The sequence below is a fragment of the Monoraphidium neglectum genome (assembly GCF_000611645.1).
Source record: "Monoraphidium neglectum strain SAG 48.87 unplaced genomic scaffold scaffold00288, whole genome shotgun sequence".
Lineage (NCBI taxonomy): Eukaryota > Viridiplantae > Chlorophyta > Chlorophyceae > Sphaeropleales > Selenastraceae > Monoraphidium > Monoraphidium neglectum.
The window spans coordinates 1-12,561 of record NW_014013340.1 but is presented as its reverse complement, the minus strand read 5'-3'; the positions used below and the strand labels follow the sequence as shown (position 1 = coordinate 12,561).

Sequence of the window (12,561 nt, the reverse complement as noted above, 5' to 3'; positions counted from 1 at the left end):
TCGCCCCCGTCCTCAACACCGTCACTGGCACCGTGGGCGGCGCTGTCGGCACCGTTGGCGGCGTTGTCAACACCGCCACCGGCCTTGTTGGCGGCCTGACCGGCGGCCTGACCGGCGGCCTGCTCGGCGGCGTGACCGGCGGCCTGCTGGGCTGATTGCACAGTTTTGACAACTTTTCGCTTTTCCTAGAATAACGTATGCGACGCAGTGCACCATCATCCTGTACCTTCCCACTGGTCCATGCGCAGTAGTGTCAAGAAGTGCGTGCACATGCTGGCCTTTTTAGTTTTTAAGGCTGCCAGTGATGCCAAGCACGTGATGTACTTGTGTGGTCCACTGCACTGCAGAGGCCAGCTGGCGCTGAGTGGCAACCATCCATCCCCTGTAACACTTCACAAAACATAAACGCTCCTGATCATATGCGATTCGACCAGCCTCCCAAGATATCAGCTGCTCAACCAGCTGCCTGTGCACCAGACCAGCGCTGCCGAAACCCTGGGACAACCCCATGTCCGGCGTTTGAATTGATAGTTACAGATGAATACACCTACAGTACCTTGGTCATTCACAACAACCAATTGCAGGCCCCGCCATGCATCGTTGCTGCACTGTAGAGCTCGAGACTGAAAAACATACAGTGATAGGGCTGCATTTTTAAACGGGTGTTTGGCAGGCAGCAGGGGGCCAGCGTTTGGTATGATGAGACATGTGTCACCGCGGCCTTAAGTTGGGCCTGCATGCAAAAGGCAGTGGCTGCTGTAATGGTCCCTGACAAAACCCCCCTGTTCCTGCAACAGGGACTTGCTGCCTTGATGATTACACACACACACACACCGCACAGGGCCCAGTGGGCGTGCGTTGCCTCACCATCGCCGCGCAATCTACCGACACGGTGTACACTGGATGCAAAGAGTGCCCTGCGCCTTCTGAATGTGGTCAAGCATGCCTGTGCCCGGACAGCTAAACACCACGCGATCACCTCATACCGGCACACCGGACCAGTGGCATGGGTTTGGCTGGTTGGGCGGTGGCTGGTTGGGCGGCTTGCTGCACCGACGCAATAAGAAACGATGTCCCGAGTTTTCTGGTTGTGCTGTGCTCGTGGCTGACCATGGCGCGGCTGACCATAGCGCGGCTGGGTGGATGCAGACACCTCACCACATCTGGCAGGCTCACACCACTCTTTGCTTTGCATAGCACGTATAATGGTGTCCTTATACTTGGGCAGATGGCAAAGCTTTTTGCATACACTGATTGGCTTTCTGGCATGCTATTCGATCACCACACACTCGCCCACTGCAGATGACTCGCCTCTATCTGCAGCGCGCACCCGTCGCATTCCTGACAGTTGAACTGTCATCTGCACACAAGGTCACAGTGATACCCCCCAGCTGTTAAGTGCACACGCACAGGCCAGGCCACAGCCTCTCATCAACTCCCACCACTACAATGTGTGCGTGTCGCATATCCTGTTTATATATCTAGCGTTCACTGTGTATCCATCTTACTGCCAGCTATCCACTGCAGGTCCACGCGGTATTGACGATGTTGACCTTGCTTGCTGTTGATTAATAATGACTTGTGTGTTACACTGCAGACAACTCATTGAAGGTGCTGGCTGATGACAAATAAGAGGTGTTGTAACAGAGGCAAAACCCGAAAACAACGTGCAAAGTGTCAAATCAATGGAACTTCATGCAGGTGTGAACACTTTGCTGAAAGACAATCAGTGACCAGCTTATAGCTTGCAGACAGACATCACACAAACAACACACAAGAACTCACAACCAACACACAAACACCCATTTTGTTTGTTGATACAAGCCCCTTATGCTGTATTGCAGCATGGAGTGAGTCGGCACTGTTCAAATAAAAACACTTGTCCCCGCATCACAGCGGACCATCAAGCCTCTCGTTCACGGCTAGGTGGTACAGAAACTGGTGGCCGCCGTGTTGCAGCGTTCTACTGACCAGTCATCAAGTCAAAGCAACCATTCACAGCAGTGCGGAGCCCTTGACCGCCTCAATCGCGACCATGAGCAACAACCCAAAAATTGCCAGGTTGCCTGCGGCCAGGCAGTTTCAGCAAGGGAGGGCAGAGTGGACCCGTCAAACATCATACTACTAATCATATTACCGTAAAGAAACAGTCAGGCAATTACAACAAGTGCAAATTCCCCCTAGAACACCGATAAAGTAGATCCACAGCGCTGCTGCTTCAGGCACCACAATCTTACCAACACACCCCTCCCACACATGTCATGAACCCTCCCCCCGCCCCCAGCTCACCATTGAGCCTCTCAGAGGCAGGGACAAAGGGGCCGAAGATCTCGTCACCCTCCTCCACACCACGCAGCAGCGGCGCGGCCGTCGCGGCCGCCAGCAGCAGCGACGCGGCCAGCGCCTGGGGCGCCGCGGCCAGCAGCTGCGCGCCCAGGGGCTGGCCATGCAGCAGCTCGCCAACAACGCCTGCTGAGAAGCCCCTGTAATGAATGTACAGAAAGGTGGGGCATGGTTTAGTTGAGTTGGATTGACTGGTAGTGTTGAACGGCAGCTCTCCCACACCGCAGCTCCCCCACACCAGGCAGTCGACAAGATTATGCAACGGCTACATGACTGAGGACATCATGGTGTGGTTGTGCAACGGCTACATGACCGAGGACATCATGGTGTGGTTGTGGGTCAACCGCGACAGCCCTCCTCAATCTTGCTGCTACCGCTGACTGGCAAAGCTCACATCATGGCCAAGCGGCCGTTGACAAGGGACATGTTGCGTGGGGTGAGAAGGCGCGCCAGGCCAGGCTTGATGCTGGGTGTCGGCTCGTCGCTGCGTGCCGCGGACGCCTCGAGCTGAGCGTCGCCAAAGTCGACCGAGGCGAGAGCGCGGATGGGCATGCTGCGAAGCCGACCATTGCTATTGCCAGTGGAGTTGCTCTTGGGGAGGGAGCCGCGGAGGACCGTGCTCAGGGACGCGGCCATGCCGTGGGGTTGTCGAAAGGGACTTGCCGAACAGGGGGCGTCAAGTGTGAGCTCTTACAAATATGTGCGCGCTGTACTTGATCTTTGTTTACGCGAGAAAGAGTTTATGGCGGGGGGGTCGTCGTAAAAAATGCAAAAGTGGCGTGTGACGTACGGAAGTGTGACGTGGAATTCAGGCAACAAAATGTCATATGTACAGCCACAGAAATTGAGAGGACAGGTGCTCAAAGATAGGCGGATGTGTGGAGGCAGCGGCAGCGTGTTGTGCCACACAACGCCTGTGGTCATCCCGGTAGCATGGCTACAAAAAGGTGTGGTTGTGCAACCGCATTGCAGCATGAGGTGGGATTCAATCCAGAAGCTCCTGTACATGTGTGCAGATTATATGAAGCTCACCACCACAACCGGTTATGATGTCACCTGCTACAGTGTTGAGAACGCAGCCATTGCAGGCATTGGGAGCGCTCCCATCCTCCATCGCAGGGCACCAGGCAGCTGGCACTCTCCAGAGTGCACATGGCTGTCCAGTGAAGCCATGATACAGAATTCGTGCAGTGTTGGTGGCTTATGGTATTGTTCCAGACATCTCCCCGTTTGCACAATCGGCACACAATCGGCACGGACGTGCCGTTCAGGCTGCCCCGCTGTCCACAGCCAGCGAGCGGTACGGTGCCACGCCTTATGTACCGCCTCGCCCCGCCGCACTCTGAAAGGTAGGATGATTGAAACACCACAGGCACGCGCAGGCCGGGGGTAGCGCAGCAGACAGGGTGGCCCATCATTTCAGGCACGTAGCACGACTGCGACCTCAGGTTAGCCCCACTGATGACCAGAGTCAGCAGCCTGACGCTGTCACAACCCAGCAACCAATGCGGCAATCGGGGACCCGCCAAAGTCTACTTTACCAGCCTGATCAACGGCCTCGTGTTCGTTGTGTTGAGGGGCGGTGAAAGCACAACGCGCCAAAGCACGGTCAAACAAGCGTGTGCAGAATGCAGTGCCATGCATGCAAATTTCTGCAGGTGACCTGAAGCTCTAAATTTCTGCAGGTGACCTGAAGCTCTGTACAAACAAATGACCTCGCACAATCATTGATGGTAAATGGGACCAAGGGCTCAAGCCACAGATGGTTGCGCACATACGGTAGGTGGCGGCCTCCCCCTCCCAGATGACCTGAAACGGTATGACACCTACCTATAGGGCTCCTGCAGCCATGGCCCCTGCATGTATGTCATTTGATGCTGCTGAAATATTAATCATCTCATTGTGTAGTTACTAGGTCAGCACACAGATCACCCCAGACGATCCCTCCTTGCGGGCGCGCCCCCTAGCGCGAGTGCAAGCGCAATGTTAGCTCGTGCGGCCAAAATCCTGCCTCTGGGTCTTCGGACGTCTCCGGAGCAGCTCTTTGTGGGGTTGCAACATGCCGCGGCCTTCTCTGGCGTCAACCTGTCCGACCGTGCAACCTTGAAGAAGTTTATGGGCGTGGAGGACCTGTTGGGCCGCCACGAGGACACACGGGGGACACTTGCGGGGCTGCTGCAGCAGCTGCGCGAGTCTGTCGCCGCGCTGCCCGCAGACGCCGACTACCGGCGCGCCATTGAGGCCACCGTGGCGTATCGGCTCAAGGTGCTCGACGCAAATGAGAGCGATGCGGCGGTGGAGGAGGTGCTGGACAGCCACCTTGAGGAGCTGATCCTCGAGTGCCGGGAGGAACTCAACCTGGTGCACGTCATGGCCGGTGAGCCGGGTCGCGCCGCGAGTGCGCTGCGCATACCTAGCCCGTTTTCTACACTTGAGTGTTGTGTGCGTGTTGTGTATTGAGTTGAGGTTGTCACGCATGCGCGTGTGGGGTGCAACAGGGGACGCTCCGTTGTTGCGATTTTGGCTGTGGCACAGCTGACCACCACCTAGACAGCTGGAGTGAGCAGTTCAGACTGAAAGTGACAGCTGGTTGAGGTTGAATGACAGGCATGGCTGTTACACAAGCAATTTTAGCAGCTTGGATCTGCGGCCAGGCCTGCAACCCAACAGACTGCCGATGCCGTTGGCGATCTCAGCAGCTGCGCTCTGATTTCTTGCGGCATCGCTCTATGGTTGGGCCCCATTCTCCCTTCAGCACAACCCTTTTCTAACGCCGCACTTGTCTGCTTTCACTTTCCAACATTTTCCGCAAAGAGTCCAAGCCTTGGGAGGTGCCGGCAGACTACCAGGTGCCCGTCTATGACTACGTCAGCGCAGACACTGTGCTGGGCGGCAGCACGGCGCCGCCCAAGTGAAGCAGGCAGCTGCACCCACCACGCCTCGCTGTAACGTGCGGGCGCTGCCGGCAGTGGCATTGCTGCCCTGCGCCGGCTGATGGCGGGTTGGCGACCGCGGCGGTGGCGACCGCGGCGGTGGCGACTTCGGCGGCGGCTGCGCTCTGGCCAGTGTCGTTGAGTGGCGGCTGCGCGCGTTGGTGCGTGTGGGCTGTAAGTTGATTTGGAATCGCCTGCAAAGCTTATACACCCCTTTTCTCTCTCACCCTTTCTCATCTGTTGCATCGTTGTCGCTTTTTGGGTGTTCAGAGTGGGTTGCTGATCGTCTCCCAATTGTAACTGCAAGCTGGTTGTGCATCATGTTCTGACTCACGGCAATCTGTTGACATAGCAGTTGCAGAGTAATGTGCCAGGCTTATCTCAGTCATTGTGCACGTGCCATGCCGCTGCCTGGGACGTTTATCGGGTGCATATCCTGGGCTCGTAGATGGTGGATACGAAGAGCAATTGAGGCCTGCACGTTACAGGAAGCCGGTCACAACGGCCGCCCCTTCAGTTGCCAAATCCCTTGGTCTTGTCCACAGTTCTGCGCACCCGCTTCTTCTCCGCTGCCTCCGCTTTCAGCCTGACGGCGGTTGTGTGGCCGGTGCCAACAGATAGGGCGGTAACGAAGTCAGCATATATGGGGTGAGCCTGTAGTGGGCGAGTTGTACCTTGTCGACTACCTTGTGGGCTGCCGTGCCTGCTGTGCCCGCAGTGATCATGAAGCGCTGCGACTCGGCCCCCCCTGACAACGTCAACGGCAGACGGTGACCTTGCCTCACCAACACCCTTCATCTGCCAAACACACACATACACACATGCACACACGCCCCACCCCGGGCACACGCCCCTCGATGGCTGCTCACTTTTGTGCCTCCTGCTGCTCGGCCAGCGTCATGGGCGGCCCCTGCTCCTGGTCCTTCTTCTCCTGGTTGCTGTCGATGAAGGACAGCACTGCCAGGTAGATGACCTGGCAAAAGTCGATCGGGAAGAGGGGAGATTATCTGTTGTAGGGGCGCTGGGGGTAAATGAGCCGAGGGCGCCACGCGTGAGCAGTGACCCGGCATGTGAGTGCCTGGGGGCGCTCAAGGGATCCGGGCGTGAGGTGAGGTGGGGGCGCGGCAGGCGCACCCCGAGCGTCACGATGGACAGCAGGCCGATGGCGGCCGTGAACATGATGGTGACAACCGGATCGTCGGGCGCAGGGTAGGCATACTGGGGGCCATCCTCCTCAGCCCACGCGGCGCCAGCGGCGGCAAGGGCCAGCAGCGGCGCCGCCGCCACAGCAGCGCCCGTCGCACGAGAGCCGGCGGTCTTGACAGGCTGCTGATGGTGCCGCAATTGCTGGGGGATCTGCTGCTGCTGGCCGTGCTGCTGCTCATGCTCGGCCGCTGCAGTGACCACGTGGCGTGCTGCGGCCCTGCGACCAAGGCACCTCGGCCGAGACAGGGCGCTGCGCGTGACACTGGTGCTCTGTGACACCATTATGGATCTCTGACACGCCAAAGACGGCATTATGGAGGCAATGTGCGAGGCTTACAGCGATACCGTGGCTGACCCAGTGGGTCTGGGGTAAGCTGTGTGCTTTGGGAGCTGATCAATTGTATAAGCAAATTCACAGTATGCTTTTCGCGACTAGGATCTTCCTGGCAGGTTGTCCAAGCTTCAAGTTCTTGATAATTTTGCCCACTGCAATCTCTTTGGTCGAGCTCGGAGGACGCAGAATGCAATCAAGCTTTTTTATTCTCTCATGAACGCGCGATCATGTATCAATCACTGAGCGATCTGTATCTTAGGCGCGTATCACCCCATCGCCTGTAGTGGGGCGCGCTGTGCGCGCAATCTTCAGCAGGCATTACGATGGGCTCGTTGGGCCCCATCAGCGGGCGGGGCAGCGCGCCGTCCCCACCCCCCGCCGCTCCTGTCGCCGGCAACACCGCGGTCGACGCAGGGCGGCTCGCAATCGACTTCGATGCGCTTGTGGAGCAGCAGCCAATGTGAGCAGGCGTTGTGCTAATTGGAACGTCCGCGCGCTTGTTGTCTGATGGGTACGCCCCACCACAAGACGCGCCCGAGTCTGGTGGTGACGGTCCTGCCGTCATGCTCCGCATGCTGCGCGTGCATGCGTGGGGACTGCGCACAGCTGCAGCGCCTGGCCCTCCGCGCAGCTCCCTATGCCCAACTCGGCCGCCCTCACTGGCCGCCGCAGGGAGTCATGGGACCCCTCGCGCTTTCGAGTGGCACCTCACTCATCCAGGGCCGCCGTCGCTCTGCTGTGGCTGCCCCCAGCCGCCGACGACGACGCCAGCCCCGGCGGTGGAGCGGCCGCCGCGGGCGCCGTCGCAGTGGGAGCAATCTCGAGCGGCAGCTTCCCTGCAGCTGCCCGCTCGTCCCTGAGGGCCCTGCTGTTGGCAGGGTGCGTCGAGCTGCGGCCGTTTGCAGTCGAGCGGCTTGTCAACGGCGTGACGGGCTGGCGTGTGCACGCGGCTGTTTTGCTGCTGCCTCCCTTCTTCTGGCAGCAGCAGCAGCAGCAGCAGCAGCAGCAGCGCGCCTCAGCGACAGGGCCAGGCGCCACGGGTGGGCCCAACGGGCCCGAGCCGACGGGCCCGGGCGTTGGCGGGCGCGAGGGCAACTGCCCCGCAGCGGGCGCAGAGGCAGCAACGCCGCAGCCGTATGGGCTCGGGCCGCTGTCAGGGGCAATCAACCTTCTGATGGATTTGCTGGAGTCATCCACCGCCGCGCGGCGAGCGGCGGCGCGGCGGCGGCAGGACCCGGTGCCGCACCCGGCAGCCGTCGCGCCGCCTGGGCTCAACACGTGCGGCAGGTCAAACGGGCGGCTGCAGGGCGGCGGCGGCCACGAGGACGGGGCACAGGGTGAAATGGAGCAGCAGCATGAGGATGGCGGCTGTCTTGTGGGACCGCCGGACGCGGCGGCGGACGCGGAGGTGGCAGTCCAGGGGGCGGACGACGAGGACGCGGAGGACGAGGGCGCGGACTGGGACGAGGGGCGGGAGGACCCGGACTGGAGGCCGCCGCGGGACGGGGAGGGCGTCAGGGACGGTGCGCCGGACTGCTCTGTCGGCGCTGGGAGCTGCCTAGGTTTCGAAAGGTTGTCCGCCTCCATGCAGGGCGCGCCTGAGATGCCGTACGCACGGGATCGGCCACCAAACTGCATTGCAGGCGGCAGCCGCGCGCGTCCCCCCCCCTTCTGCATCGCCCCGCCTCGTCCGCCTGCTTATCGCTCGCCGCGCTGGCGTCTCGTTGCACCCCCCCTCCTTTAGAGGTGTTTGAGCTGGCGCGTCCCTGGGACTGGCAGGCTGAAGCGCCCGACCCCCGGGGACTCAAGTGCTCCCTGTTTCGCTACCAGCGGCGGGCGCTGGCCTGGATGTTGTGGCGGGAGGCGGGCGCCCCGCTGGCGCCGGGCGCGACGGCAGCGTCGGCGACGGCAGCGGCGGCGGCGCCGCCGCGGGCGCAGCCGCAGGGGCGGCCGCGGGCGGAGGCTTTGGAGGCGGGGCTGTTGGGTACTGACCTGCTCAACCCGCTGTGGCGCAGGGTGCGGCTGCTGCCCAGCGGCGCGCCCCCGCAGCCCTGCCCCCAGCCCCCCGGCGCGCCGGCCGCGGGGGCCTGCGGTGAGGCCTCGGCGGCGGCGACCACGGCAGCCGGCGCGCTGTGGCGCAACGCCACGTACGGGCTCGTCAGCGCGGCACGGCCGGGCCCGCTGCCACAGCCGCGGGGGGGCGTGCTGGCAGAGGAGATGGGCCTGGGAAAGACGGTACGTTTTGAACTACAACTGGCGTGGAGGTCCCAGAGTTGTCAGGTTATGCTTGCATAGAACCAGGCGGCTCCCATTGCAGTGACTGGGTCGCCCAACAGTTGATGTGTATATGCCATGACGCCCCCCTTCCCTGCTCGTCCCCAGCCGCTGTCTCGTTTCCAGGATCTTGTGTATCTCAACAATCATGCTTTCCGCTATTGCCCAAATCTCCTTATCCTGCTCGCAGGTGGAGGTCATCGCGCTCGCATTAGCCAACCCGCCGCCGCCCGACGCAGCCGCGGACGCGCCGGGGCCGTTGTCGCCGCGTTTGCCGACGGCCCCCGCCTGGCCCGCGCCGGGGCGCCGTGGCGGCGGCATGCTGGTGGTCACGCCGCCGGCGATCCTGCAGCAGTGGGCCAACGAGCTCGGGCGCCACGCTGGCCTGCGGGTCGTGGTGTACGACGGACTCAAGTGGCACAGGCAGCAGGTGCGGCCGGGCAGGGGGGGTCCAGGCCCGTTCCGCGCTGGTCTGGACTGGACCGCACTGGATTGGACTGCCTTAGTTCCATACAGGCTGGGGCGGTCATGCGTGACCTGTATTGAGCAGGCTAGAGGTCAACACGTCAAGGTGGAATCAATTGTTTTTTGCTAGTCCCCAGGTTTCGCTCCTGAAGCAATCCTATCAGAGTGTTGGACTGAGGCTGTGCCGAACGCAAGGCGTGGCTGCGCGGCACACTCTGACTGTCCGTCCCCTGCAAAACGGGGCCGCCCCGCAGAAAGAGGAGGTCGAGCGCAAGGGGCGCAAGCGCATGCGCAAGGAGGACCGCGCGGCGACGATGGCGCAGCAGCTCGCGGACTACTGCGCCAACGGGCCGCCCGACGCGCCTGCGTTCGACGCGGAGCGGGAGGCGGCGGACGCGGTGGAGGGGGTGGTGGGGGCAGACGTAGTGCTTACCACGTACACGGTGGGGCGGGTGCCGCTTTGGCTGGGGTGGGGCGCAGCCGCTGCATTTGAGCTGCTCTGCTCTGTGTGCAAGCCCCCGTCGGAAGCGCCTTGTGAAGCAGCACCTCAGCATTTGGCAGGCGGTCGGCCGTGCCAGCTGCTGAATGAGAGTGGCTCGCTCGCGCCTCGGGACCACCTGCGCTAGCACCTTGCGTCACTGCGAATGCTGCACGACGCCCACCTTGGGGTCTTTTCGTAGGCTAACTCAGCCATTCTCAGCAAATGGCGCCTCGACAAACGCCTGTGGTGCCCCTCAGGTGCTGCAGCAGGAGATTCACTACAGCCCAAACCACTCAGAGGGCATCGCCTCGAGCGCATTGCGGCGGCCCAAGCGCTACAAAGTCCCGGAGTCGCCGCTGCTGCAGGTGCGAGACCCGCCGCGCCGCTCCGACACCACGCGCCGCCCGTTGACAAAACACCCACCGGCGTGGGCGAAGGCGCATGCTCATGTTGTGTGCTGCATGCGCGCGCACAGCTGCCTGTAGCGCCGCTCTGCCGCCCTGTATTGCGGCCGGGTAACTTCCCTGGAGGTGCTCACTGCGCTCAATCCTTGCTCGCGGCTGCGCCCCTCACCCCTCTCATCAGGTGCACTGGTGGCGGCTGGTTTTCGACGAGGCACAGCAGGTGGGAACTTCCCACACCCCCTCATACACTCGCGCGCGTCCAGACGCCCGCGCGCGCGCGCGCGCGCACACACACACACACACACGCACAGACATGGCACGGCCACGTCATCTGCGAAGTCAAGTGGCCCGGTTCGCATTCTCATGTGCGCCGCGGAGCTGCCGCGCGGCTGTGCGGGGCTCCTGTTTCGACAGCCCTCCACTACAGGACCTCAGGAAAGAATCAGTCAAACAATCAACCATAATTCTGTTTCCTGCATGGCGCCGCCATCGCACCCACGCAGGTCGGCGGCAACGGCGGCCACTCGTCCACCGCCACGATGGGCGGCCGCATCGCCGCCGCCCACCGGTGGTGCGTCACCGGCACGCCCGTCGGCCCCGGCGGCATGCACGACGTTCTCGGCCTGCTGCGCGCGCTGCACGCTGCGCCCTTCGACGCCACGCCCGCCGCATTCCAGGTGACCGGAGGGCCCACCGCATCTGCGCGTGTGCGCGCAGGCGATGCCGCGGTCGCAGCCTTGTTTCGTGCGTGCTGGTGCTGCGGCTCCTGATCTTGCCCCCTGCACGCCCCGTCAGCCGCTGCCGTCCGCGCCCGCGTCACTCTGGTTGCTTGAACCCGATTTTTTGCTTGCATTCAAGCCGCCTCGATATGTGTTGGCGCCCTGCGTGTGCAGCCCCATCCTGCCCGTTCACTGCCCCCCCACACCCTGTTCTCGGCCCCACCCTCGAACCCCCGATCTGCGCCCGCAGTTGGCAGTGTCAGTACCATACCTGACGGGCCGCCCGTGGGGCCGCCGCGCGCTTGCCGCGGTGCTGCGGCAGCTGATGTGAGCGGCCATGGCAGCCCCGGCGGCCCTGTGCATGGCGCAGCCCGAAGGCTGCTTTGCAGGCGCCTGCCTGGCCAACGGTGGTCGTGCCCCGCCCCGCACACGGCTGCAAGCCCGCACGTGTACACCAACACGCGCATTGGCCCAACGATACGCCCATCACACCTTCCGCACTTGCACCCAGCATGCCAGCCCAATCTCCTGCCCCCCCCCCTCCCCCGAAACATGGCACCCTGCTAGACACGCGCCGCCCGCCCAACCACATAGTCCGCCCAGCATTGCAGCACGCTGACTGCGCGCGGCCCGCCCACCCGTCACCCGCCAGGTGGCGCAACTCCAAGGACGTCGCCAGCGAGGACGCCCCCCTGCCGCCGCGGCGCTTGGAGACGGCGCTGCTGCGGTTCAGCCCTGCTGAGAGGAGCTTCTACGACCACGTGCTGGAGAAGACGGCAGGGCGCATGCAGGCGCAGCACGCGCAGCATGGGCAGCAGGTGCAGCATGCGCAGCCGGAGGACGTGCAGCAAAGGGCGCAGCAGGAGGCGCCGCGGCAGGGGCAGCTGGAACAGGGGGCTGGGCAGGAGGGGGACGAGGAGGCGGGGCAGCCCGAGGGGCGGCGCCCAGAGGGCGAGGAGCCGCCTCCGTCTCCGCCGGCTGCGGCTGCGCAGCAGCAGCAGCACCAGCAGCAGCAGCGAGCAGCTCCGCGGCGGCGCGCCAAGCGCCGCGGCGGCGGCGCTGCTGGCGGTGGCGGCGCGGCGGCGCTGGCAGCGGGGGAGCTGCTGCAGCTGCGGCTGGCCTGCCTCCACCCCCAGCTGACGCGCTACTGTGAGAGCTTCTGCCTGCGCGGCTGCAGTTGGAGCCGCACCTCGCTGGTCCCTGCTTGCATGCAGTCGCGCGGCAGTGGACGGCACATGCCTGCTGTCTGCGTGCGCGTCGTCACATGATATGCATCACCTCTCATCCAGCCTGCCGGCCGCACCCCGCAATACCCTGCACTTCGCCGGGCCTGCCTCACAGCGCACGCCCACGCCTTTCACCGCGCCTCAGCTCCATGAGACAGCAATGGTCACATATACCT

The 12,561-nt window shown here is 62.9% G+C and overlaps 4 protein-coding genes across 4 annotated transcripts; 2 read left to right on the top strand and 2 right to left on the bottom strand.

The window, feature by feature from the left end:
- Positions 1-1,995: 1,995 nt before the first annotated feature.
- Positions 1,996-2,895, bottom strand: MNEG_2527 (hypothetical protein; the record flags this gene model as incomplete). Its single annotated transcript, XM_014048994.1, has 3 exons — positions 1,996-2,066; positions 2,290-2,483; positions 2,738-2,895. The coding sequence occupies 3 exons, from the start codon at positions 2,893-2,895 to the stop codon at positions 1,996-1,998; spliced, it is 423 nt and encodes a 140-aa protein (XP_013904448.1).
- Positions 2,896-4,326: 1,431 nt separating this feature from the next.
- On the top strand, positions 4,327-5,258 carry MNEG_2526 (NADH:ubiquinone oxidoreductase subunit; the record flags this gene model as incomplete). Its single annotated transcript, XM_014048993.1, has 2 exons — positions 4,327-4,720; positions 5,158-5,258. 2 exons carry the CDS (start codon positions 4,327-4,329, stop codon positions 5,256-5,258), a joined length of 495 nt encoding a protein of 164 aa, XP_013904447.1.
- Positions 5,259-5,789: 531 nt separating this feature from the next.
- Positions 5,790-6,764, bottom strand: MNEG_2525 (hypothetical protein; the record flags this gene model as incomplete). The annotated part of the gene is made up of 3 exons (XM_014048992.1): positions 5,790-5,862; positions 6,146-6,249; positions 6,411-6,764. The coding sequence occupies 3 exons, from the start codon at positions 6,762-6,764 to the stop codon at positions 5,790-5,792; spliced, it is 531 nt and encodes a 176-aa protein (XP_013904446.1).
- Positions 6,765-8,158: 1,394 nt separating this feature from the next.
- MNEG_2524 (E3 ubiquitin-protein ligase) lies at positions 8,159-12,427 on the top strand (the record flags this gene model as incomplete). The annotated part of the gene is made up of 9 exons (XM_014048991.1): positions 8,159-8,339; positions 8,561-9,051; positions 9,281-9,520; positions 9,810-9,998; positions 10,294-10,401; positions 10,622-10,660; positions 10,944-11,117; positions 11,410-11,486; positions 11,812-12,427. 9 exons carry the CDS (start codon positions 8,159-8,161, stop codon positions 12,425-12,427), a joined length of 2,115 nt encoding a protein of 704 aa, XP_013904445.1.
- Between the last annotated feature and the right edge of the window lie 134 nt (positions 12,428-12,561).